Source organism: Protomyctophum bolini, assembly GCF_963924005.1.
Source record: "Protomyctophum bolini genome assembly, chromosome: 9".
Taxonomy (NCBI): Eukaryota; Metazoa; Chordata; class Actinopteri; order Myctophiformes; family Myctophidae; genus Protomyctophum; species Protomyctophum bolini.
In genome coordinates, this window is record NC_137870.1 from 11,496,167 (window position 1) to 11,520,674 (window position 24,508).

Genomic DNA, 24,508 nt, shown 5'->3' on the forward strand with positions numbered 1-24,508 from the left:
ATCCGTCTCTGTTCCCTGGAGTGTGCAGTCCCTTCCTTGGAAGGTTTTTTCTTTTTGATGTCTATGCCTGCTAACTAGACTTGCACCTCCTACGGGTCTTTTTGGATGTGCAGGAGTCCCTTTTATATATATATATATATATATATATATATATATATATATATATATACATATATATATATACACACACACGCGCGAAACAAAATATATATTTATACTCTCTCTCTGGAGAGAGTATAAAGAGTGACAGTTGATAGGATCAACATTCACAGACATGCAAGACACAGTCACGATCACGAAGCTTTACAGGTGTGCTGTTGACATGATAATGAAGGGCCTTTAAGGCATTGTTCAAACTTCCAAGATGGGTGTTGTCTGAGCTAGGTGTGTGTGTGTGTGTGTGTGTGTGTGTGTGTGTGGGGGGGGGGGGTCGTCATCAACAGATACAGATACTGACGAGGGGATACCAAGCATTCGTTTTAATTGCTAATGAACAACCACCCACATTGGTGGGCATCATGGGGTTCACACATCAATTCACCATGACATCCCCTCTTAAGGGACCATGAATACAGGAACAGCACAACATACTGTGCCTTGATCAACACAAATTCAAACATAACAAGGACACAAGAGCCAAGATATGGTAGACATTTATCTAAAAAGAAAACTGCCTGTCATCAAAAGGCAGGGAGGGCAAAAATCACCCTTAAAGGACCACTTCACCACTTTTCAACCTATCTTCATATAATAGGTCCTCACTAATAATCATGATAAAATGGCACGATTTTTCCTACTCAGTCTGTGTCTCATAGGAGGGCTGTGGGCAGTTTATAAACCGTCTTCCAGTGACATCATCATTAGGCAGACTTTTTTTTAAACAAGATCTTTTTACAATGTTTAGATTTTCATTAGCGTGAGAATGATGGCTTCCATTTTCGCATTGCAACTTTTCAGGACTAGAAAAAAAAGGAAAAAAGGCAGTACAGTACTCTGCATGATGTCTGTCATGCAGAGTACTGTACTGCCTTTTTTTCAGGTATCCGTTCACTAAAATATTCTGTCTAGGAATGTATTACGGTATCATACATATGGCATGCAGACCAGCCAGGTATGTACAGTGTACGAGACACAGTGGCACAGGATGTACAGTAGCACAGGCTGGCGGCATTGGCTCCTCCTGACAGTGTCCTTGAGCAAGACACTGAACCTGTTTCCGACTGCCAATGAGCAGGTTGGTGCCTTGCATGGTTTCCTCCGCCATCAGTGGGTGATGTACATTATAATGTAAAGCACTTTACAGAAAAGCACTATAAAATCCATTTACCATTTACATGGTAGTTATTTGCATTTGTGAGGTCATGCGCGGGTTATGGCATTTATGGATTAAAAAGTGATTAATCCAAAACTGGACTGGTACCTCACACCCTGCAGAACGGTGCCAATTAACTCAGCTAAGCATCTACATTCCAGACAACTGCAAATTGCTTTCCGGACTGCCAAAGTCATTGTTAGAATCTACTGTTACACCAATTTTTACAACATCCTCCTCACTGTTTAGTGTTTATACAACCTCATTTCCGTAGATTTTTAGCTCTGCTAGCTCAGCTGCATTACAGAGTGTTAAGGTTGGCGTTCCATGTGCTTTCTTTCCAAGTAATGCAGTGTGTACAATATGACCACTATAGTAAGAAGAAGTGAATTTGACTCTGTGTAGGACCGCTTGTGTAAGACAGAAAAACGGGTGAGGACAAAGCGGCGTGCACCCATATTTTGGCGTACGCACGGTTGATAAATGAGGGCCTATGGGTCCCAAGTCCCCAAACGGCAGCAGCAACAGATGCAAACTCGCCAAAGTTATCTGCCGTTTTTCGTCTTGGAGAAGCTACCTGATCCATGTGACTAGAGTAAACACTTACCTAGGAAGAAGCATCTATAGCCCTAGCTAACATGGCAAATGTTTCTGAGCCTCAACTCTTTAATGCTACATCTAAAAAGACAATAGAGGGAGGATCTAGAGTGGTGAATTCTTCATGCATGGTATTATATTTGAACAATTTAGAAAAGTCCTGGTCAAAACCAACTGTAGCAAACATGAACAGCTAGAAAAGCAAAGACCGTTAAATAAATACATCACTCATATATAACCTCAAGCAGTGTTAAAGTAAGCAACCTGGAGCATTTTACCTATTCCTCTTGTGGCTGGTTGAACGGGAACGAGAGCCGGAGACAGAGTGCCGTCTGGGCCTGGAGCCTGAACGGGAACGAGACCTGGACCGACTACAAGAGGAAATGACAGGAGGTTAACAGAATAACAAGCATATACAGAGAAAACACTGAAAATAGTCATTCTCTCTTTTCATTCACCAATATGCGACCAAACGCCATCCAAGACTGCACTGTATGTGAATGCTTACTATTCTGCGAGAATTCCATACCATCCATATAATAGCTCTCTTTCAGAATGCTAAACCTGACCAGATAGTTGACAGTGGGCTTGCATGTCGGTAGAGGCACACAAGACATTGTGATCACCTTTCATTTACGGTAATTAAAGAGAACAGCGTGAGACTGGGCTGGGTCAATGGATATTATAATATAAAAGTTTTAAACAAATTTGTGGGCCAAAGTTCGGACCCCCTGGTCTATACCAATCAATACCGGTCACTCACATATACGTGTGTGTGTGTGTATGTAGATAATTCAGATGCATACATACCTTCTCACTGGACTTCTGGACTTGGAACGGGCTGGTGAGCCAGACCTAACATCACAGGAGATAAAAGATTGTTTTGTAACAACAAGTCTCTTGGGGGCTTGTTGTGGCCTCGCTCCAGCGAGGGGTGCAGTACTTAGTTCCGACACATGTTTGGCTCTGACAGTCATTAGACAGAAAACCTACCTCTATCCATAACCTTAAGCACGGGAGCAGCGCATGTTGGAGCCATAGTCCAACCGGTGTTCCCGCATGTCGGACTAATGCTTGGTCAGAATTACATTCGGATCCCCCAGCGAGCACACAATAGTTCTCTAAAGTAATTTTTTTTTGGCATCTAACTACTTCCACATATTTGTCTTTTTGCAAATGTATTTTGTAAAGGTTTTTACATGAGGAAGGGTCAGATCTTTCTAGGTTCACACAGAGGTCCCATCTGTGGTTGCTATGGACTGGATATGGGGATTTTCTACTGTACATCGCGGGTTTTCAGCGAGCCTATGCAGTTTCAGCAGGAACTGCTTTTCTAGTTAACTACGTTATTTAAGCTGCCATCTTTATTCGTCATCTGTACCATTATGTATGCATTTACTGGTTGCAACTTAAATGCTATCGGCATCCAAGTTGCAACACCCTCCATTGGCAGCCCATGAATGAAACAGAAAAGTCCTATGATCTGTTTGTATTAAACCATGATAAAGATCTTATTACAGATGTTTGCTGTGTTTCATAAAAATCCACCGTTATGAACAAATGTATAAGTGGATTATCAACAACACAAATCATTGAGTTCCAAACTTAAAAAAGAAATAATAAAATAACTCTGCAGTTCCATTACCTGCTACGACGACCACCTCCTCTCTTGTTGACGCAGTAGCAGTCATACGCATAATGGCCTCTGACGCCACACTGGTAACACCGATCGTTGGGATCAAAATGGCGTTGGCTGGGGCGACTACGGCCCTTCCTAGACATGCCCATCAACATTTCCACGCGGATACGAGAGCCACACATGACTCTGTTGGATAAAGGAAAAGCAGCCAAGCAGGGATGGAAAGGGTTTTAATACATGGATAATTAGCATGTGAAAGCCTGATGATGCGTTTTGCACAGGCATCCCCCGTTTTTCTCACTTGTACTGTAACATAAATAATTTATATATTTATATATATAAAAAATTGTACTTACTTTCCATCCATGCCTTTCACAGCATCCTCTGCATCTTTGGGATCCTCATACTCAACCCGGGTTCCTGGCCAGCCATACTGTTTGTAGTGGGCCATAATAACTAAATGCTCGCTCCAGCTCACCCGTGGCAACACCACTGCCAAGGTCACCTACAGAGACTTTGCAGTCGGTAGCCCTTGACGAGCTACGTGAGGACGAGTAGTATGACATCTCTCCTTGCCTGTTTGAGAAGAGACGGGTAAATATTTACATTAGATGACAGCAGGTTGAGTAAGATTCACAAGCCATGGTGGCCCTGCCGGTTTATCCAGCATTGTATGAAAAAATACCAAGAACAAAAAATAATTAATAATAGTGTGTCACGTTTCATCTTACATGTCTGACTCTGAAAAAACAAGTGAAGCGTTGAATGGAGATGTTGTGATATGTGCCAGGCATTAACTGTGTCCTGCCCATGGGAGATATAACACATGCCAGCACAGTGAACTTAGATATAACGTGATATAATCACTTATCCACAACCATCACTGAACACCATTCTAAAACGTGACGTTAACGAGAACCGTGGGATCCAGAAAACGTGTCACCGACACCAAGTTCAGTCACGTACGTGTGCGGCTGTAACTATAATGAAGAACTTTGCACAGGTATGCTTTTGGTCCTAGGAGGGATGGGTGGTTGGGTGGGGTTGTTTGTTTCTTTTACATGATGTATTTACATGTACCGTTTGTTTCCCCCATTAATAATGTCAGACTGCATAATTGTTCTGTTTTTGTTATGAATAAAAACAATTGATACAAAAAATCGAGTGTCTACAGTCTACACAGCAAATAAAACACCTATCCGCATTTGACCCATCTATCTAGCGACTGAAAATAAACGGTGTTCTTTTTAAATGTTTTGAAACAATAATAATTAAAAAACTAAAAAACTAAAACTAATAATAATAACTCAACAAATGGGACCAACTGTTTGGGAAACAGTGACTTAGAATGTGCATGCATAGCACCACAAAGGATTCAGAATCAGACATCCCAAAACAAACTGCTTGGCCTTCCATCTAGAACTAATATAACCCCTGCTAATTTTACTAGGGTGGGATGGCTCAGAGTAGAAGACAGCAGAGTACAGCAACTTACAATATATATATTGTACGTTATTATTATTATTATCAACGAGGTGTAGTCAAGTATATATACTTGACTACACCTCATTGATAATCATGTAGGCATTTACCCGTCTTAAACTAGGCCTACTTCAAAAACGTCAATCAAGTCCACAATCACAAGTTAACATCAAAAGGGAGCTCCACAAATCACGTTCAACCCAGATTTGGCACGAACAAGAGTTTAAATTCTATGCCACAAAAATGTGGAATGCCCTACCAATAGTCATAAAGAAGTGTCAATCCCCACTCTCCTGCAAAACCGCTCAAGAGCACTTACAGTTACAGTAGCCCAAGACGTTTTTTTCGATTCTGACGAGTGATGACGTCAGGTTCCGGAGGCTAATCTTTCCGTTGATAAAATGGCCACCAACGTAATAAAAAAAGTCAACCAAAGAACAAGATTCCTTTACAGGATCTCCTCACTGGTCACCGAACCCACCTCACCCCTGCCCACTTCGACAGGCTGGAATGGCTTAGGGTCGACGATAGCCCCACAAGCAGAACCCAAATGGTACTAAAGTTCTGGCATTTGGTAGACTTTACCCCATTGGGTCCTATTCCACGGTCGGGTGCCACCTGGTACCGAACAGAAATAAACATACATACGTCGGATACGTCGTTGCGGCGCCGTTTGAGGGCTTCTGTTTGTTTGAGTTATTCTGAATGTGTGAACTATAAGTACCTATAAATACCGCTGCGAATTCTCCTGTGCCGCGGAAGCCGTTAAGTATTTTTAATCTATGTTTGATTAAAAATGTCGCTTCTTCCTACCTTGTTTATTGACACCTCATTGTACCGCCTATCTGGCTAGCTAGTGGTGCTATAGCTATGACGTTAGCCGGCAAAGCCAACCGCACATCGGGAGGCGGTACAATAAACGGTAAATAAACAAGAGGAAATCAAAGCGACATTTTTAATCAAACATGGATTAAAAATACTTAACGGCTTCCGCGACACAGGAGATATTCTCAGAGGTATGTATAGGTACTTATAGTTCGCACATTCGGAAACCATAACAGGAAAAAATGTAGTAATACCGCGCAGACAGACTAAACGAGGAGTTTGTTTATATCCGCGTTCCAACAATTGCATTAGAAAATGTTGTAATGTCGAGGAACCCTACATAAAGCGATCATCCAAATTTCATAAAAGCTTTATGGAGGGTTCCGAGAGGGGCTAGGTCGACGACAGAGTACAGCATCTTGCAATGGGTCTGGTCCACAAGATTCGATACACCACCAAGATACCCATGTACCTAAATACTTCCTTAATGTTAACGAAGTCCACACCCACAACACCAGAGGGAGTGCAACCCAGATTTGGCATAAACAAGGGACTAAATTATTTTCGCCCTACTAACAGTCATTAAGACATGCGAATCCCTTGACTCCTTCAAAACCGCGCTCAAAGGGCACCTACTGATGCGCCATCCTGTGAGAGGGTTATCTGATAGTCAGGCTGTACACTTAAAATCATGGATTCACAAGATCTGGCATTTATTGATTGCCCATATTTATCCCAAATTGAATGGTCATGTGATATGCATATGAACAGCAAAGACACATATGAAAGCAAATACGACCTGTTACATCACAAATCAGATTCGATCATATCAGTCCACAGATCGGGGCGCCCCTCGAAGCACAGGCCAGTGGTCTGTCCTGGAGAATTCTGACGTGTCTCTACTTTTTCCCAGACACTATATAGGAATCTTTTCTTGTCACTCAGTGACCTTGCATGAGCACAGATCGGGTGCACACCCATAAAGGAATGGTAACTGCTTAAAGGGTCTACTTTCCCCATTACTACGGACGGCTGCAATTCAAAACTGGCCCCCGTAAAATCTGACCCCACCAATCACCCCTTTTCCCCCTCACTGTATATGTTTCTTTTCCCTTTTTACCTCCTTTATGATGAATTCCTCTTATTTTTTTGGCTATATAGAAGTGTCTATTTGTACGTCTCTAAATGTTTTGATGATTTGAACAAGGTGGACCCCCTTGTAAACAAGTAAATGCTTTATTGGGCCGTCCACTCACAGACTGTGAGTGGAATCAAAGTATTTTGATTTGACACAGTTTGCAGAATTACAGTACATTTCAAGCACAACTCAATAGTATTGCACTTGTTTACAAGAGGGTCAACCATTTTCAATTCATGGTAAAAATGTAGACTCCCTGGAGAATGCGGGCATCGATCCCGCTACTTCTCGCATGCTAAGCGAGCGCTCTACCATTTGAGCTAATTCCCCTTGTGTAGAGTCAAGTAGTGAATTACGAGCGTCATGTAAACCATGGCTAGCTGGAAAGCTAACATACGAAGCTTATTGAGAAATTATATTCATGAGTGATATTTCAGATATCTCGATAAACAGAACATTAAAAGTAACAATTTAAACACTAATCAATTATTGATGTGTATATTGATTATCAATATATAGGCAAGTTCTGGTCCATAGCTCTATAAATGCCTTCCTTCAAACGAGCTGCCATTGGCTAAAATAAACTATCAAAATAAACATCTAAATCTGTATTTTTTTATGTTTATTTTGCTTTAGTTTGAAAGAAAACATGTTTAGGAAGCAAAATAGCAAAAAAGAAGAAAAGATCATGATTTCACCTGTAGTGTCTCGCCTTAATGCAACGGCAGCAACTTAAGAGCAGTAAGGCTATGGACTATGGATATATACCGTAGGCTATATTTGGTAACATGTACTAGTAGGCTATCTAGGAATTGCTCAAAACCCAAATAATAAACAACAATGGCGACCACACGCGTTAGTTAATTACCCCCTTCCGCAGTGCAGTAGCCTACTTCAGTTACAACTAAGTGGCCTCCGTCCGGCGTCCCGGACATAAAAGATCACACACAATCTGGGGTTAGGTTAATAAATGTAGCTCCTTTGAGGATAATTAATTAATTAATGAAGTTTAGCTAGCTAGCTGCCTGACTGAGTAATAAGTGCCCAACCTTGCACCTGCGCACTTACGTATTCCGTATTGCAGTAAACATATGACAGTAAACCCATTAACCCAGGCAGCACACTTCTCCCTCAGCGGACGCGTGTGCTTGTGTGTGTGACGGTGTGTGTGTGTGTGTGTATGTGTGTGTGTGTGTGTGTGTGTGTGTGTGTGTGTGTGTGTGTGTGTGTGTGTGTGTGTGTGTGTGGTGTCTGGTGTGCATTGTTTTATGGTTTTAAAATATTTTTTGGAGTTTGTGTTATGGTTCTATCTATCTATTTATGAATATATCTATCTATCTATCTTTAAATCTATCTATCTAGTATAGGCTATCCTTATAATCTATAGGCCTGCCCCACACACACACACACACACACACACACACACACACACACACACACACACACACACACACACACACACACACACACACACACACACATTTAACATCTTTATTTGCATTTTACATTTTACAAGAAATTCTTGAACACAAACAATAGTGGATGCGCAAACTTGGAAAACAGTGCTTCTCCATATATGGCGACTGCCAATTATTGCAGACACTGAACAGAATTTAGCAGATGCCTTAGCTCTCGGCTTAGGCATGCCTGCACCCTGCAGGCCCCTCACGACTGATTTATGGACATTACAGAGGCTTCCAAAGATGAACACAACTACACAAGTAGTTTACATTTGTAGACAAGCTGTATAATAGCATGGTACTGGTATGCTGGTACTTAAGCACCTTGTTAAGGAATGCCTCTTCCAGACTGTGGTCAAATGTACATGCCACTTCCGAAATGGTCACTTCTCTACTGTCCTCATCAACAACAACAACAACATCTGGTGTATTAGCTGTGACATCTGAAAAGGCGTCATTTTCATTATTGTGCATGAACATGGCAGTTGAAACACGTGAGTGCTCACTGCTTATACATTTTGGCAGATGATGAAACATTTATGTCATTAGCTAATAGGTCAACAATTCTGTCGTGCCTAGCAATGTACATTCCCTTATATGCATAGCAGCCATTAAGAATATGTGACAGTGTTTCTGTAACTGGAGTGTGGTCATGGTGCAGACAATGAGGAAACGTGTTAGGCAGGTATACCACAGAGAGAGATTGAGTCTGGTTGGAAGGACCTGTAATCTGGCTTTGACTGTAAAGGTGACTATATCCTCATCAACTGCATAATTCTTGAATATTGTATGAGATATGGTGTGGTCTGCATCGGGAAGGCAAGCTAGCGTCCCCTGTGGTTTTAAACCAGTCCAGTGTTGTTTGTTGTTGTACCTCCGCGCATTGACTGGTGATATATGGTGTTCCGTATCAATTACAGTACCCCTTTCTGAGATCAAACAGTTAACAGGTAATAATGTCGTCAGAAACTGCTACAGAGTCAGGTCGAACCCAGCACAGGGATACTCCAGTTCTCACACAGAGGTCATTGAGGTCAGGCCAATCTGACAACCCAAACCCAGTAGCATGTAAGTCCATTTTAAGGTTGGGCTTTCTTCTCAAGAAACTTGGCTCGCCCTCTGCTGCCATTTAGAAACAGAGAAGATCTATCAAGTTCCCTGACAGTCGTGTCATCACTGTTTACCATGTTTATCAAGTGAGCCAAGTGGCGTTATATATCCACTCCACGTTCGGCACACCAAACCCACCGTCCTGTTTGGACTGGAACATAATGTCTCTGGTGGTGTGGGTGTTAAGCCCGAACCACTTCCTCACAAAGTGAACTACATTGTCATTTAGATCACTAAGTGTTTTACATTCTAGAGATGAACGTTGGAGAAGAGGTGTTGTACTCTAGTCAGGGCAACCTGCCTAATGGCCTCCAACTTCATCAGCAGTGGTAGTGGTGAAGCGTCAATCAGGTTCAGCCTAGCTGTGAACTCGGATGTCATGTACTCAACCTGCGATATTAAATCTATGCCCTAGTCTAGGTAGTTGTATGACTCATGTAGGTCATACACACGTGCTGTGAGTTGATGGTGAACTCAGGGCTTTTGTCAGCCTTAGACTTATACCAGCGGTTGCCATCACTACGCCTCTGCCATCACACTTAGTGTGTTTTGCCTCTAGACCGGACCAGTCTAGAAATCGATCTGTTCTAGCGAGCATGTTTTTAATAACACTCTCTTCCCGAGAGGCTAACTGTACGTCGTCCGCATAACCCTGGGCGGGGTTTGGGGACAGCACATTGGGTGGGGCACAGTCACACAACCACTTAATCCACCCATTGATGGCAAGAACAAAGTTAATGGCACTCCATGGGCAGCCTGTTTTAATGCCTTGGGTCTGTCAGCATACACATCCCTAATAATGTCAATAAATACGATAATACCTCAGGTAGATGTATTGATTATAAGGCATTAATCATGACATTATGGATCAGAGATCGCAAAAGTCCAGGAATACAGAATATAATTTACAGGATTAATGTTTAAAATCATCAATCCCAGTTTTAAAACAGAAAACATGTTCATTCATCCCCTGTCTATTTATGTATGCTTTCTGCTTAGGTGACAAGATGCCATTGTCTATCAGCAACACTGTCACACTCACACACACACACACACACACACACACACAGTACACATTACACCTCATGCCATTCTGCTTAGGTGACAAGATGCCATTGTCTATCAGCAACACACACACACACACACACCCCCACACGGTATCTCTGTCCTTTCTCAACCGTTTCGGACGTGGGGCGGCTCGCCGGAACCGGGCCCTGGAACTTCCCCACACGTAGTTGCACCACTCACTTCACACGGGTGTGTGTGTGTTTTTTTTTAAATAGCCGATTTACGAGCTCACATTTATTTTGGGCTATGTGTGTGTGTGTGTGTGTGTGTGTGTGTGTGTGTGTGTGTGTGTGTGTGTACGTGCGTGCATGTGCATGTGCATGCATGCATGCATGCCTGCGTGTAAAGAATAATTACACAGACACAGTAAGCCTTGAAAATAAATAAACTATATTCAAATAAGGTCAACTTCAGTTGATGAACTTTGTTTCTTTCAGTACATATTACACCTCATGCCATTCTCAAAAACAAGTATAACCATTTTTCTTAGCATTTTTCTCATCATTTTGTTAAAAAAGAAAGCTTAAATATCATCTTCAGTTCATCAATTATTTCAGTATTGGATAAATGTATATTTCTATCACAATATCATAATAATTTGATAATTTCCCTAAAAGGTTCAGGCAAAGAGAGAAATTTAATCACAGGTAAAACTTCACAAAGACACATTGAAGAGCAAGACCTTGGGGTGTGGAATTCTCATCCCCATATAAACTGGAGAGAAAAGATCGGGACATACTAAGTTCACACACCCACACACACCCACGCACGCACACACATACACAGAAATATCATACACCAAACAACAAAAAGATGAGCTGTTACTTATTCAGACAGACAAAACTCAAATGGCCCTCTCGCCACAGCATCTATATGGTAATGGTACCGAAAAACAACTAAACAGTGTGTGTGTGTGTGTGTGTGTGTGTGTGTGTGTGTGTGTGTGTGTGACGTGTGTGTGTGTGTGTGTGTGTGTGTGTGTGTGTGTGTGTGTGTGTGTGTGTGCGCAAAAGTGTCAGAAAGAGAGAGGGTTAGAGGAAGAGAAAACAATGTGTCTCTTGCTTCTGCTTCTGGTTTTCGGAGAGACTGACCAGTAACATGTGCCTATACATTACTAGGAGTCCATCATAGTAGACCATGCTGCTAACATACAAGGGAATCGTCATGCATCCGCAGAGGAACACGGGGGAAACAAACACAGTACGAAGGGGGACATCACATCTAGCTACCGAACAGCAAAGGCCAAACCCAGACCGTACAGAAGTTTATCAAAACACAGGACATTGTCGGGTCGATGTAGACAGTTCTATTGTGTGTGCTGAGCTAGGTGCAGGTCACATTTTCCGGGAGCAAGTAAAATAGGCATCTACCAGTGGTGCTCTCTGCATTTTGTACAGATTGTTATGAAGGCAAACCTGCATGTTCAGTTACATGTAATCTATACTTGTCTCTACCTGCAGAACTTTAATTAAATCATAAACTCCTTCCTTCCTTACAGAGGATCGTAAATGCATGGAGTTACAGTAGGCAGGCATTAGGCAAGTCAAACAACATTCTTCCTAGTATTAGTGACGGAAGTGACCAGTAAAAAGAAACCCTAAAATCATTTTACTATAGCAACGTTATGCCACTTAAACACTCCAAAACTACATGTGAGAGATTGTTTTTTTTAATATTAGTAATTTTGGAGGAGCAACAAACACTGGAGCAAAAAGACACTTAGGTTATTTTCTTTTTACCTCCTACTACTATGACTTCTCTTCACAGATGTTATTGATATACAATTATTTTTCTTCTTCTGTATTGCACATTTAAACCACGCTCCCTGAACTAAACACTATACATATAGATAAATAATCTTTTGGTAAATAAATAAATATCTAAATAAATAATCTAAATAATCTTGTGAGAAGATAATCATCTTCAGTAGACATAAACAAGTTGCTCACAAAGTAATAGATGAGGTTATGCTTATGTAGGCTACATTGAATTGAACAGATCAAGGGGGGTTCATCATTGTGGAAAGAAATTATCAAAATCTAAGACACTAAACCCAATAATGCTACAATGTACCATTTTATCTACCATTTAAATAACATGTTAATTGGTTGCAGGTAGCATTTTAAGAATTTAATTTATAAATGAGATATGCACTATTTAAAACAATAATAAAAAAGTTGATGCTTACTCTTAGAATATGTCTGGCAGCATAACAATAAATGAAGGTACTTTTTGAAATACATTAGGGTTAACCAGATTAATACAATTTTATAACTTGATGTACGACCAATATAATTAACAACTAATAGATCTTTTTTATCCTTTAGCTAGTACCTAAAAAACAGATGCTTAGTCTATAATATTCACTGTAAGTTTCGACAGTAAAATATTGTAAACCAGTAAAATATTTTGAAATATAAGTCAGGGGATTTCCTTTTCAGTATTATATATATAGTGTGTGTGTGTGTGTGTGTGTGTGTGTGTGTGTGTGTGTGTGTATGCGTTTATATATGCCATATTGTCATTGCCTCTACGATGCTGATCAGTTATGATAAAATAGTTCTAGAGCTTCACATACCACATACTGTAGGCATCACTTTGTGCAGGTATTCGGTACAATCTAATGGAAAGAAACCCATGAAGAACCTTACGAAGCTGTGATTGTGGAGTTATTGAAAGTTACACTGTATCTTATCAATTTCAGTTCTATCAAATGGTCCCTGTGTCCAAAAGATGCTGTCCTCTTTACAGAGCAATTAATGCTTCCTTTCCATTGACAACACATTTAACAACAAGACGTGTCGGTGTGAAAAGATATTCCTAGATACACAAGCTACATTGAGCTCATGATAACAAAGTCAGAGTTAACTTCACCACTGTAAACACTGTGTATATCATAGTTTTCCGATTTCACTTACGGCATTGCACAGAATGCACTGTTTGCCCTCTGGTGCCCAATCTATAGCATGACTCAATATCAAACAATATGAACACCTAACAGCATACAGTTGTTAAACAGTAGAGTTACACAGTTGATAACTTGAATACTAGTGTTCTTAACTAGTCATTTATAAGGCATTGGATGGGTATGATGCTGTATCGACATCAATTTTGTGGAGATTGATGTTCTATCACGAGGCCTTTGATTAAAAGGTACAGCATAATAGCCTTCTGAGACTTAACCCTTGAATGTAAACTAACACTGTTATTTATGTTTTGTGTTTGACCCTATAAGCATATTTGTCGAATCCAGCAATGCCTTAACAATGCGTCTACATTATTACAAACAATAGGTGAATCTCAATTGAGATCCACCTAATGACTCTCTTGCACATGCCACAGTATTAGCTTGTTACTGACAGGAGTGCAACACAAAGATTCAATGTGGTCCAAAGGGGACTCATTAGGAAAGTTTTACAAATCACATTGTGGATTTTCTCTATACAAACGGCAACACAAATAGCCTGATTTTTGCTTCGGTGACAAAGTGTCACGCTCATGCTCAAGCTCAAGCATCAAATTCCACAAAACGTCATTGCCAAAGCATAAATCAGGCTACACACAGATCACATTATGAAGGGTGGAATTAACAAAAACATAATCATAAAAACAGTGTTAATGAAAGCGCATTTGAAATGATCAATTCACTGCTGAGTCATAAGAAACTGTTAATCACAAAATCAACTCATAATAATTGGACTGCATGAGCAGCATGACTAAAACTTGTTTTCCCAGTTTAAGTGGTTGTCAGAGTAACCTACATTTTTCATATGTTTTATGTTTCTGAAGGAGGGATTCAGACTGTACTAAAAAAATATGAATCAATTAATTTGTCACTTCCACCCATCATATACTACAGAACACTTGACACTCTCTTTCCTTACCTCTCTGCTGCCCTGACTTCCTAAACATATATAGAGCATTGACTAGAAAACATCCACATCCATTAAGTCACAATTGATAGTTTACTGTCCACTGAGCAAATATTATGTAACCAGAGGGATGCATTTATGTACACGGTTTGATACTGGTAGACCTTTCTTGTGGTTATTTTCCACAGTATCTGGTAACTCATGTGGGTTGGTAATATGTATTTTGGCTAAATGCCTACGCCATCATCATAGAATAACATAGAATAAATCCTCTAAAGGTTTAAGGGAAAGGAAATTGAGGAGTCATGGCTCTGGATACATATTGTGATCAAAGGAGACTTATTTTGATCTACCCACCACACTGGTTGATTGGTTACAAAATGCACAAGCATGCACTGAGTGAGAGCCGATCTGCCCCTCAAGGACAATTTGGTACAAGTGGATTTTATCCTAGGTTTTCTATATTGGACCGAAAATTGCACAGAAACAGGTTCAGTTTACAATGTTATTCAAAGTAGCTGTTTATGTACAAGGGCTGTGCAATTACCTTTCACATGTAACCAATGCTGATAACTGATTACCCAGTCAACATTGTAATCTGTAATGTAATCCCTTACTTTACTCCAATCTATTGCATATGCCACTAAATTAAGAATGTATACAAATGTGTAGGCTGAATTTCATGATCTGTTATCAACTACCAACTCAACATCTGTAAATTATGTTAGCTTTCTATAATCCCCCAAGGAAAATAAATCTACAATCTCACTACCCAAATGACCTTTCCCTTTAATGATTTCCATCAAGTAATCACCTATTATTTACACTATATTTTTTGTTTCATTTTCAGTTCAGGATCAAATCATTGTTATATATTATATATATAATGTATTATACTGTATTACCATCCAACTGTAAATCACTACCTCAGCTAGAGCAGAGGAGGAGACTGCTGTTTTGCTGGCTTCAGTGGACAGTAATGCACTTTGATGGACCACAAGCTAACCATGTGAGGTGAGACATAAAACCATGTTTACACCTCCAGCACAGAGCTAAATCATTATCTATCAACTCAGGCACAGCTCCAGCACTCATAAAAATGTGCAACGTTTTCAAAAATGTCAAGAAATGCGAACATAGTTTGGGAGATCTCCAGAGTCCAGACCATCCTACAGTGAAACTAAAGTCAGGTAGGAGGTGTTTCAAGAAGGGCCACAGACAAAGAAAGAGCCTCCATCTAGATGTCGCATGGTAATTCCCCTTACAGATGATAATCTTCTCAAATTGATAAATTGTACCATAGACTGCTTATTTCACTGGACTCTGAGAGTGTTCTCTGAGTCTTTCCATATGTAGCCAATATAGTCTCTGGATCCAGTTTTCCAAACCCCTCCGACCTTTCCAAAGGTAGCATCACTCTGGTATCTATAGAAAAGATAAACATCTACGCCCTTATACAGTATGTAAACTAACAGCGCAGTGTTGAAAGCCACTTCCCTCTATCTATATGCCATGTCAGATGAGCAGTTGTCCATCACAGTAAACAATAATGGAGACTGGATTCTGTCATTGTAAACATTCTACTCTTTTTTTCTTGTTCTTCCTTTTTTTTCCTCCTTTTTTTGGTCAAATGGCGCTCCATCCTTATTCAAGAAAAGTTATGTTGTACCAATGAGAGGTGAGTAGAAGGGACTGAGAGGGTATCTAGTTGCGTGTTGAGTGAAAGTGGGTTGTGAATGATGCTTTCTCTGCAACAACGATTTACTTCTATTGTTTCATGTCTGGTATCCACAGTTTCAACTCCACCTCTCTGGTAAAAATCTCGCTTTTTTTGTTGCACGACGCCGTCCATTTTAGACTGATCCTTCCAGTCTAAACGAAATCACTGTAGACACATGCCATTCTGTAAAAACTTCAAAACACAACTTGGCTCAACCCCTTTCAGTGAAGCCAATCTGCATGGCATGCTGCTAAAATATCACATCACTCCTTACATCTAACTTCCTTACTCTCTAATTTACTTCAACTTTACAAGTTTCTTTCTTTCTTTCTTTCTTTTTCTTTCTTTCTTTCTTTCTTTCTTTCTTTCTCCTCAAAAATGTCGCTGCTACCTTCGCTTTGTATTCACGTGTCTCTTCCATCACAAACACTTTCCTATGCCTTCCAGAGTCCATGATCGATCATGTGTTTCATCAAGATGGAAATCATTTCTACACATGTATATTGTATAATGTATCAGCGGCTGATGTATCAGTAGTAAAGACTGCCTGTAATCCTTTTCAGATTAAAGACTAGGACATATTCAGCCCGTCACACAGATGAGATGTGGTCTAACAATGGACGTATGTACGAGGGTCAAAATATCTGTGTATGTAGCAGTGCGATTTCATTCTAGAAGCCCTCGATGTGGCAGTAGGCCTCTAGGCTGGAGAAGAGGATGTATAGGAACCAGAGGCCAAAAAAGAGCATGCACGTCAGCACGCGGGACGACTTTGGACCACCCAGCTCTCCGCCAATGGAGGGGCGTCGCCGGAACAAGAGCACGCCCATGCAGATGAAAGCAAAGATGGTGAACAGGGTGACAGAAAAGGCCAAAGACCCCGGGTCCACCCGGAACGCTTTGCCCTGGACGTTCCAGTAGATGGCTGCCACTGACCAAGCCACACCGATCCCCAGGAACACATTGACAGCATTGCTGCCAGTGACATTCCCCACTGAAGCGTCGGCGTGCTGATCCTGCGTGGCGGCTACTTTACTGGCAAATGTGTCTGGGAGAAGAGAAAGAGTGAGAAAAGGGAGAACAGAATTACAGATACCGGTATGTACCGGTATGTGGACACAGATGCACGCGCACGCACGCACGCACGCACGCACGCACGCACGCACGCACGCACGCACGCACGCACGCACGCACGCACGCACACACGCACACACACACACACACACACACACACACACACACACACACACACACACACACACACACACTGTATAAAGTCTGTCCCACTATATCACCTGGAATGGATGTTCCCAGAGCTACAAACACGACGGCAGTCACACTGTCACGGAGCCCCACTGTGCAGCCAAAGTGGGACGCCAGGTCTCCTATGACGGCTGTCAGGAAGCCAATGACGCTGATGGAAACACAAAAGCAGGCCCAGCCATTCCAGATTTCAGTGGGCGGCACGCAGGCGAACAGAACCTTCCAGAAGACTGTAACGAAGTGCATGACATAGTCGTAACAGGACGGGCGGCGCTCCTCGCCGCCTTCCTCATCATCGTCACTGTCGCCTATGGAGAAAGAAGAGCGGGAGAGGCATTATGAATAGATTGATATGAGCCCGTTAACAAGTCAATATATAAAAAGTACTTTGTAGCTTTTGGTGAAATATTTTCTGTTGGCAATGAGCCCGTCAGTCCACAAGGGGGGGTACTTGCATTACAAACCACATATCATCCAAGGAGCACTTTCTTGCTGTCTTACTGTCAATAATAACTGCAAAGTTTAATTACAACATCCGGTATTATGTGCTCAGACAGTCCCTTTTCTCTCTTGTCCTATAATTTATAACTCTGTCTGGACTGTTCGACAATAATGCGATCTCAGAATTTGCTTACTTTATCACAGCGTGTGAGTCAGAAATTTGAGAAGCTTTATTCATTACATTCTTGAATAATATGCCCCCGACAGATGCCATTAATTTAAAAATGATCCAACTGGCAAAGACCCATCATTACTACAGACGTAGTATAATTCTCAGAGACAGGTAGGCCTAGATGAAGGCTGATTTGATTAATTTGATTCACGCACGCACGCACGCACGCACGCACGCACGCACGCACGCAGCTCCTCACCTGCGCTGACAGTGACAGCTTCCACAAACTGCTCCCTCCAGGAGTGGGTGCCAATAACCAGTGCCAGGTTTGTCTTTTTGATGAGCTTGTCCACCGTGCTCTGCCAATCAGAAAGCACAACACGATTAATCAGCGAGCATACAGAGCACACGACCTATAACACATCCATTAAGATGAGACGGTGGCGCTAACAAGGCCAATTAGAATGTCATCATGTCACTATCTTATTCTAACAAGGCCAATTAGAATGTCATCATGTCACTATCTTATTCTAACACGGCCAATTAGAATGTCATCATGTCACTATCTTATTCTTCAGAGGCGAGTCTTCAACTGAGTTAACATGATGATGCCACGTTATGAACAAATGACAGGTGGGTAAGCATGTCTTTCATGTACATTCATATCGCAGGTATTTAGTTTATACCTTCGCCCAAAAGAAGGTCTCTATTGGAAAATGGTGAAGCTGAATGACTCGTAACAGCGGCTCTGGGAGCATCACTAGCAGCTGTTCTATATCAGGGGTTTTCAATGTTTTTGGCTGGGGACCCCCAGAAATGCTTTAGCCATTATGTCTCGCTAAACTGGGGAGAAAAATGGGTAAAAAATAAAAATTACATTTTTAACCTCAACCTCCTACTGCACATACTGTATAAGAATGCCCAAGTATCACACATAGACATAAACCATAAACCATCTCCACACAATATACTGTAACATTAATATATACAGATTGTATGCTCCTATTTTGTTCTTTGGCAATCAGAGCTTTTCAATCCACAGACATTGATCTGTATCCGTAGGTACTAAAACTGGGCGTCAATCACTCTGAACTGAATTATTTCCTCGACTCGGCTCTTTGTGTCCACAAATCATGAGACAGAGCTAATTTTATTTCAACAATGGGTCAATAAACATGGGACAGGGATATTGCATTTTATTACAAACACATATGCACACATACACGCACGCATGCACGCACACGCAGAGTGATTGAATGACAACATGATTGAAAGAGGGGAGAGCAGTGAAAAGACAGGCAGATAAATAGAAAAGAAGGAGCTGCTCTGATCTTTTGTTTGTTCATTTATTTATAGTTGTGTTTGTTCATTGTCCTCTTGCTCATCCTGCATCCTTGCTGCAGATACATTATTTACTTTAATTAAACAAGCCCAAATGAAATGCCATGCAATGCTTACAGAACGCTGAACAGGGTGTTTGCTCTTCTGTTGTGTCCAGAGGGTTCAATTGGTCAAATGTATTTTTTAATATTTGTACTGTGTATGCTTGATTTACTCTCTCACTTCGCACACACACACACACACAAACCCACGCCACACGCACACACGCACAAACCGCCATTGCCAGGTTTGATGGATGAGCACTATTGCTAATTGCCTGTATGAATATTTAAGCTCAAACCAAAGCTGGTTTAGATTCAATCCAAATAGACCACTGAAGTCGGGTGTCAGTGCCACTAGAGTGTGCTATTCCCCTAGTTTGTGGGGTTATTTGTTGAAATCAGGGGAATCTTAGATTACCTCATATAAGAATTGTTTTCCAAAAACGTAAATATAGTGATTCGAAAACAACCTGTGACATGTCTTATTTTATATTCCTGAACTCAGCCATGTTAAGCCCATGTGTACACATGTGAGTTTTGATAGTGAGACTGTTGGCTGCATGTTGTCCATGTACAGAGTAGACAGACAACCTGGTTAATTGTACAATTAATTACAATTAATTCGGATAGAATGTTGAAATTCTAGCACAATTCAAAGACTAAACTAAAGTGAACCTTTTTAGAATGGAGATATGTAAAGTTGTTATGCTAATCAGAGTGGAGCGGGCGCCATTTTGAAGGTGTCGGACTCGGACAACAATGTTAAAATCCAGCTTCAAAATCTAGCCTACTTGGAAAAGGTAGACGTGGGTGGACAGATTCATAATGACAAATTGTGTTAAAGTAACGGCGCTGGTCCATTTATATTGATCTGCTGCCTGCCTGCCTTCCTGTGGAAGGGAACGATATTAAGGCAACTGCGCATTTGAGCCAGCTTTCTGTCAGCCGTCAGCCAGTCAGCAGGCTGCCTTATTATAAGTTATAACGTCGTTCCACCTGTCCTGTTCTGATAATTTGTATGTTTATCTCCTGTCATTTTGAAATTAATTACAATTTAGGCATTTAAGCCGATGCTCTTAATCCAGAGCGATTTACAGTAAGCAAAGACAACAACATGTGGTAAATACATTGAATGCATAGAAATTCTGCGGTTATAATGTGACATTTTTATGAAGAAAAACTTAAGTTGCGAGGCTCATTAAAAGAACGTGGTCGCGATGTGTCGGGGGCGGATTGTTGTGTTTAGTTTCTTATGTGAACCGAACGTGTTGTTTATTTGTGTAGCCTAGTATAGGTTTGTAATTATTTTAGACAGTATTTGTTTTATTGTTGAGAGAAGTTGAGAACGGGTGTGAGAGGAGGAGAGAGGTGAGCAGCAGGTCTGACAACACTGGCAGTGCAGTGCAGTGCCAGACCGCACGGTCAGCGAGAGGCAGGGCTGGACTGGGTCAAAGATTCATCCAGACCGCACGGTCAGCGAGAGGCAGGGCTGGACTGGGTCAAAGATTCATCCAGACCGTACGGTCAGCGAGAGGCAGGGCTGGACTGGGTCAAAGATTCATCCAGACCGCACGGTCAGCGAGAGGCAGGGCTGGACTGGGTCAAAGATTCATCCAGACCGCACGGCCAGCGAGAGGCAGGGCTGGACTGGGTCAAAGATTCATCCAGACCGCACGGCCAGCGAGAGGCTCTGGACAAAGAACTCCATCCTAACCAGATGCGCGAACCACCTAAGCTGGCTCCTTTCCAGACGAAGGAGCAGCGGCTCTACTCCGAGTCTCTCCCGCGTGACTGAACTGCTCACACTATCTCTAAGGGAGATGCCAGCCACCCGTCGGAGATAACTCATTTCGACCGCTTGTATTCGCAACCTTATTCTTTCGGTCAGCAATACATTAATGGACAAACTTGCTTTTAAAGGGAAACACTTAATGAGATTTTAAATACAATTGCTAGCAGTCTGGGAGAGAGAGTCCAGTCGATAACTGTGAACCACAAACATCGATCTGGAAGTGGTTGAATTTAGACTGACTGAATCAATTTGGGAGCCACTGGTTTAAACATGCTTATCCCATAGCCTGAAGGGATGGGTGCTCTGATTGGTTCAGAAACGTTCCATTTGAAACTTGAAACTGCAAAATAAAATGACAAAAAAAGCCATTGCAATCCGACTTTAATTGAACACTTACATTTTCATGTGAGACATAATATGTACAGTACCTTGAACTCATAGGACTCCTCAATGACCACCTCCAGTCTGCTGTGCTCCCCAAGGATGGGCTTCCCCATCTCAGCTATCCTCCTGGCCTCCTCCTCCTCAGAACTCATCTGGCCCTCTGCTGATTCTGGGAGGGGGGGGGGGGGGGGGGGGGGAGAGAGAGAGAGAGAGAGAGAGAGAGACAGACAGACAGACAGACAGACAGACAGACAGACAGACAGACAGACAGACAGACAGACAGACAGACAGACAGACAGACAGATTGAGAAAGAGACTCCAGCACTGAGCACATGGCACAAAGATAGATATTTCCAGGGCACTTTATCAATAATTGAGCTTGAATCTGCGAGAGAGAGAGCGAGAGAGCGAGAGAGAGAGAGAGAGAGAGCGTACGCGCTCTCATGCCGAGTAGACAAAGAGCATAGATAAAGAAATGAAAGCTGGAGTGTGTGTAGGGTGATGTAATAGTGAAATGGAACCAACAACGGCAAGGTAATGTCAGATACTTGGCCATCCACTGGAGGACCCCACTGTACCCGCGCAGTCGTCTCCCCCCCCCCCCCCCCCACTGTACCCGCGCAGTCGTCCCCCCCCCCACTGTACCCCCGCAGTCCCGCACACAGGACGGATGGCTGTTCCTCTCACGACAGACAGACCATCAGACAGACAGCAGTGTTTTTCACCAGACAATTGATATGCATGCATATTGATATTTTAATTGAAATAAAGGTAGCCTACTGTTGTTCCTGGACGAAAGGCATCACATTTAAGTTATCAAAAGAAATAAATATGCATGGTCCTAGTCTACACTCTACACAAAGGACAGGTAGGCACGTTTTCATTTTAATAGAAATTGTATGCTACACCTACGTAAAGACATGCTAGACATTGTATTTGTGGAAATAATTCTTAACTAATAAAAAAGAACCTTTAATTATTTATTTTAGTTATTTATTACTTCTACACATTATTATATTACAAAGAAGACTGTGCAATTAAATGGTGAATGACAGTGCTGTGTTTCTGTGCAGTGATGTCAGTAGGATCGGAGGCACACAGTAGCTCGATGCACTCTGCCAGGACAAGAAGCACTACGGAACTGAACATTGAATGCGAACAAATCATTTGAACAGATCATTGCTGTGAACATGAACAACATTGTACGGTTTAGCCCACCACTCTAGAGTGTCCTTATAATATTGATGTCACCTCCCTTATGGCCCCATGGTGAACCCTAGGCCATTTGTGAGTCTGTATGCATGGAGTAGCAGGAGAATGAATAGATACGCAGTGTGCTATTGATCTACTGCCAAATAACCAGCAGCAGCACCTACACCAATTACAGTGTGTCTTAAGCTAATAGAAAATAAGTCATATTAGCCTTCTAAGAGGTCGAGATAGTTGTTAAGGTCCAGCAGTTCACATTCTCTAAACCCCAACCCCAACAGAATGTAGAGCTGTACACTTGAGATGGGATTAAGCTGCCAAAATCAAGATTTCTTTACTTGGACTCCCTCTGATACAAGTCTTATACTTGCGACTTGACTGCTTTAAAGCACAACTTGACTCGAGACATGAAAGCCAAAACATGATCACATTTGAGTGCTAGCTTATTATAAGCACAGGGTAAATGATTCACCATCACACAGGCCTACTGTAGTTCAGCCTACTGCTTTGTGCTCAATTCCGCCTTTCTGTATAGCATTTCTTTGGACTAAACTTAGTTACTGGCTGGGCACTGCCAAACTGTGATGGATATTTTATTATGGAGATTCGCATAGCTAGCTGGAGACTTATAGACGTTTCATTGGAACCGTTTCTGAATACGATTGCCTGGTCCCCGATGGCCATGATTCACATTGCCCGAGATTCAACAGCGCACCCGGGTACACTTTCATAACACACTTTAATCCTCCAGATGGCGGTGTGCTTGATGGCTGGCGCGCACGGACACTGACCATCAACTCTGCGACATTGTCTCCAATAAATCCAGACACACTGCATTGCATTGCCTCTTTGGCTCTTTGCCGTTATACTACTTCACTGTCAGCCTGCCTGCTATTCACTGTGTCAGTCAGTTCTGTGCTGCAGTGTCGTGTTTGATATTAGTTTGCTATGGATTCTACTTTAGCATTATTATTATTTAGTTTTACTTTGTAAACTATACCAAGCAAAGCCCAAGAGTGTGTAGTCCGCAAAATAAGATCAGCGCATACTGCGGTGCTGCGCGTATACGCAGATTCAACACCAGTTAATAATATTTATGCCATCCAGATAGATAAAACTCCACCGATACAAGAAGACGAGAAGCAAAGCGGCATTCATTATTCTACTTTCCATCCAAAAGGTATTTCCATATAAATGGATGATAATCTGGTACACCCCCACTGCACTTTTGTTATATGTTTGGTTTAGATTAGTTATGCCAAATCTCATCTCATCTCATTTGTCATGGGTGCGCCAAAACCTACTCCCATTTAATCCTATACCATAATTCCTCCTGCTCTCTCTCGGAATACAAAGTAGACAACTAGACATACAGTAAAAACTAACTCAATAGCAGCTCAGAACTTCAGATATAATATACATTCCACTCCTTAATCACTTAGACTTTATAGACCTTTGGCGTGCTGTAAACTGGTAGATCTTGTTGTTTGCCTATTTGCAAAGTCACTACTCTGTTATGTCAGAAAGGCTGCAAATATGTCGTGATTTACGCAGCATGTGCACGGTGCCTAGCTCATTTGCCAGAAGTAATTTCCTATAACCATACCATTAACACAGTGCCCTCTGTGTGTTCAAACTGTTC

The 24,508-nt window shown here is 41.7% G+C and overlaps 2 protein-coding genes across 4 annotated transcripts in view; both read right to left on the reverse strand.

Moving 5' to 3' along the window:
• Positions 1-1,809: 1,809 nt before the first annotated feature.
• Positions 1,810-7,962, reverse strand: LOC308321696 (serine/arginine-rich splicing factor 7-like). Its single transcript, XM_080772758.1, has 5 exons — positions 7,862-7,962; positions 3,905-4,124; positions 3,555-3,734; positions 2,720-2,764; positions 1,810-2,280 (listed from the first exon to the last, which is right to left on the reverse strand). The coding sequence occupies exons 2-5, from the start codon at positions 3,997-3,999 to the stop codon at positions 2,184-2,186; spliced, it is 417 nt and encodes a 138-aa protein (XP_080628884.1). The 5' UTR covers positions 4,000-4,124; positions 7,862-7,962; the 3' UTR covers positions 1,810-2,183.
• Positions 7,963-16,894: 8,932 nt separating this feature from the next.
• The window catches only part of slc8a2b (solute carrier family 8 member 2b), a gene marked incomplete at its 3' end in the record, with an annotated part of 42,577 nt that continues 34,963 nt past the window's right edge, over positions 16,895-24,508 (reverse strand). For 2 of the 3 annotated variants that reach the window (XM_080772478.1, XM_080772477.1), the window contains 4 exons: positions 21,702-21,826; positions 18,359-18,458; positions 17,519-17,794; positions 16,895-17,271 (listed from right to left, as the gene is read on the reverse strand). In XM_080772478.1, coding sequence (XP_080628604.1) covers positions 16,895-17,271; positions 17,519-17,794; positions 18,359-18,458; positions 21,702-21,826 — 878 coding nt within the window. Of the gene's footprint in view, positions 17,272-17,518; positions 17,795-18,358; positions 18,459-21,701; positions 21,893-24,508 lie in introns of all 3 variants that reach the window. The other variant, XM_080772476.1, reaches the window with a different exon arrangement.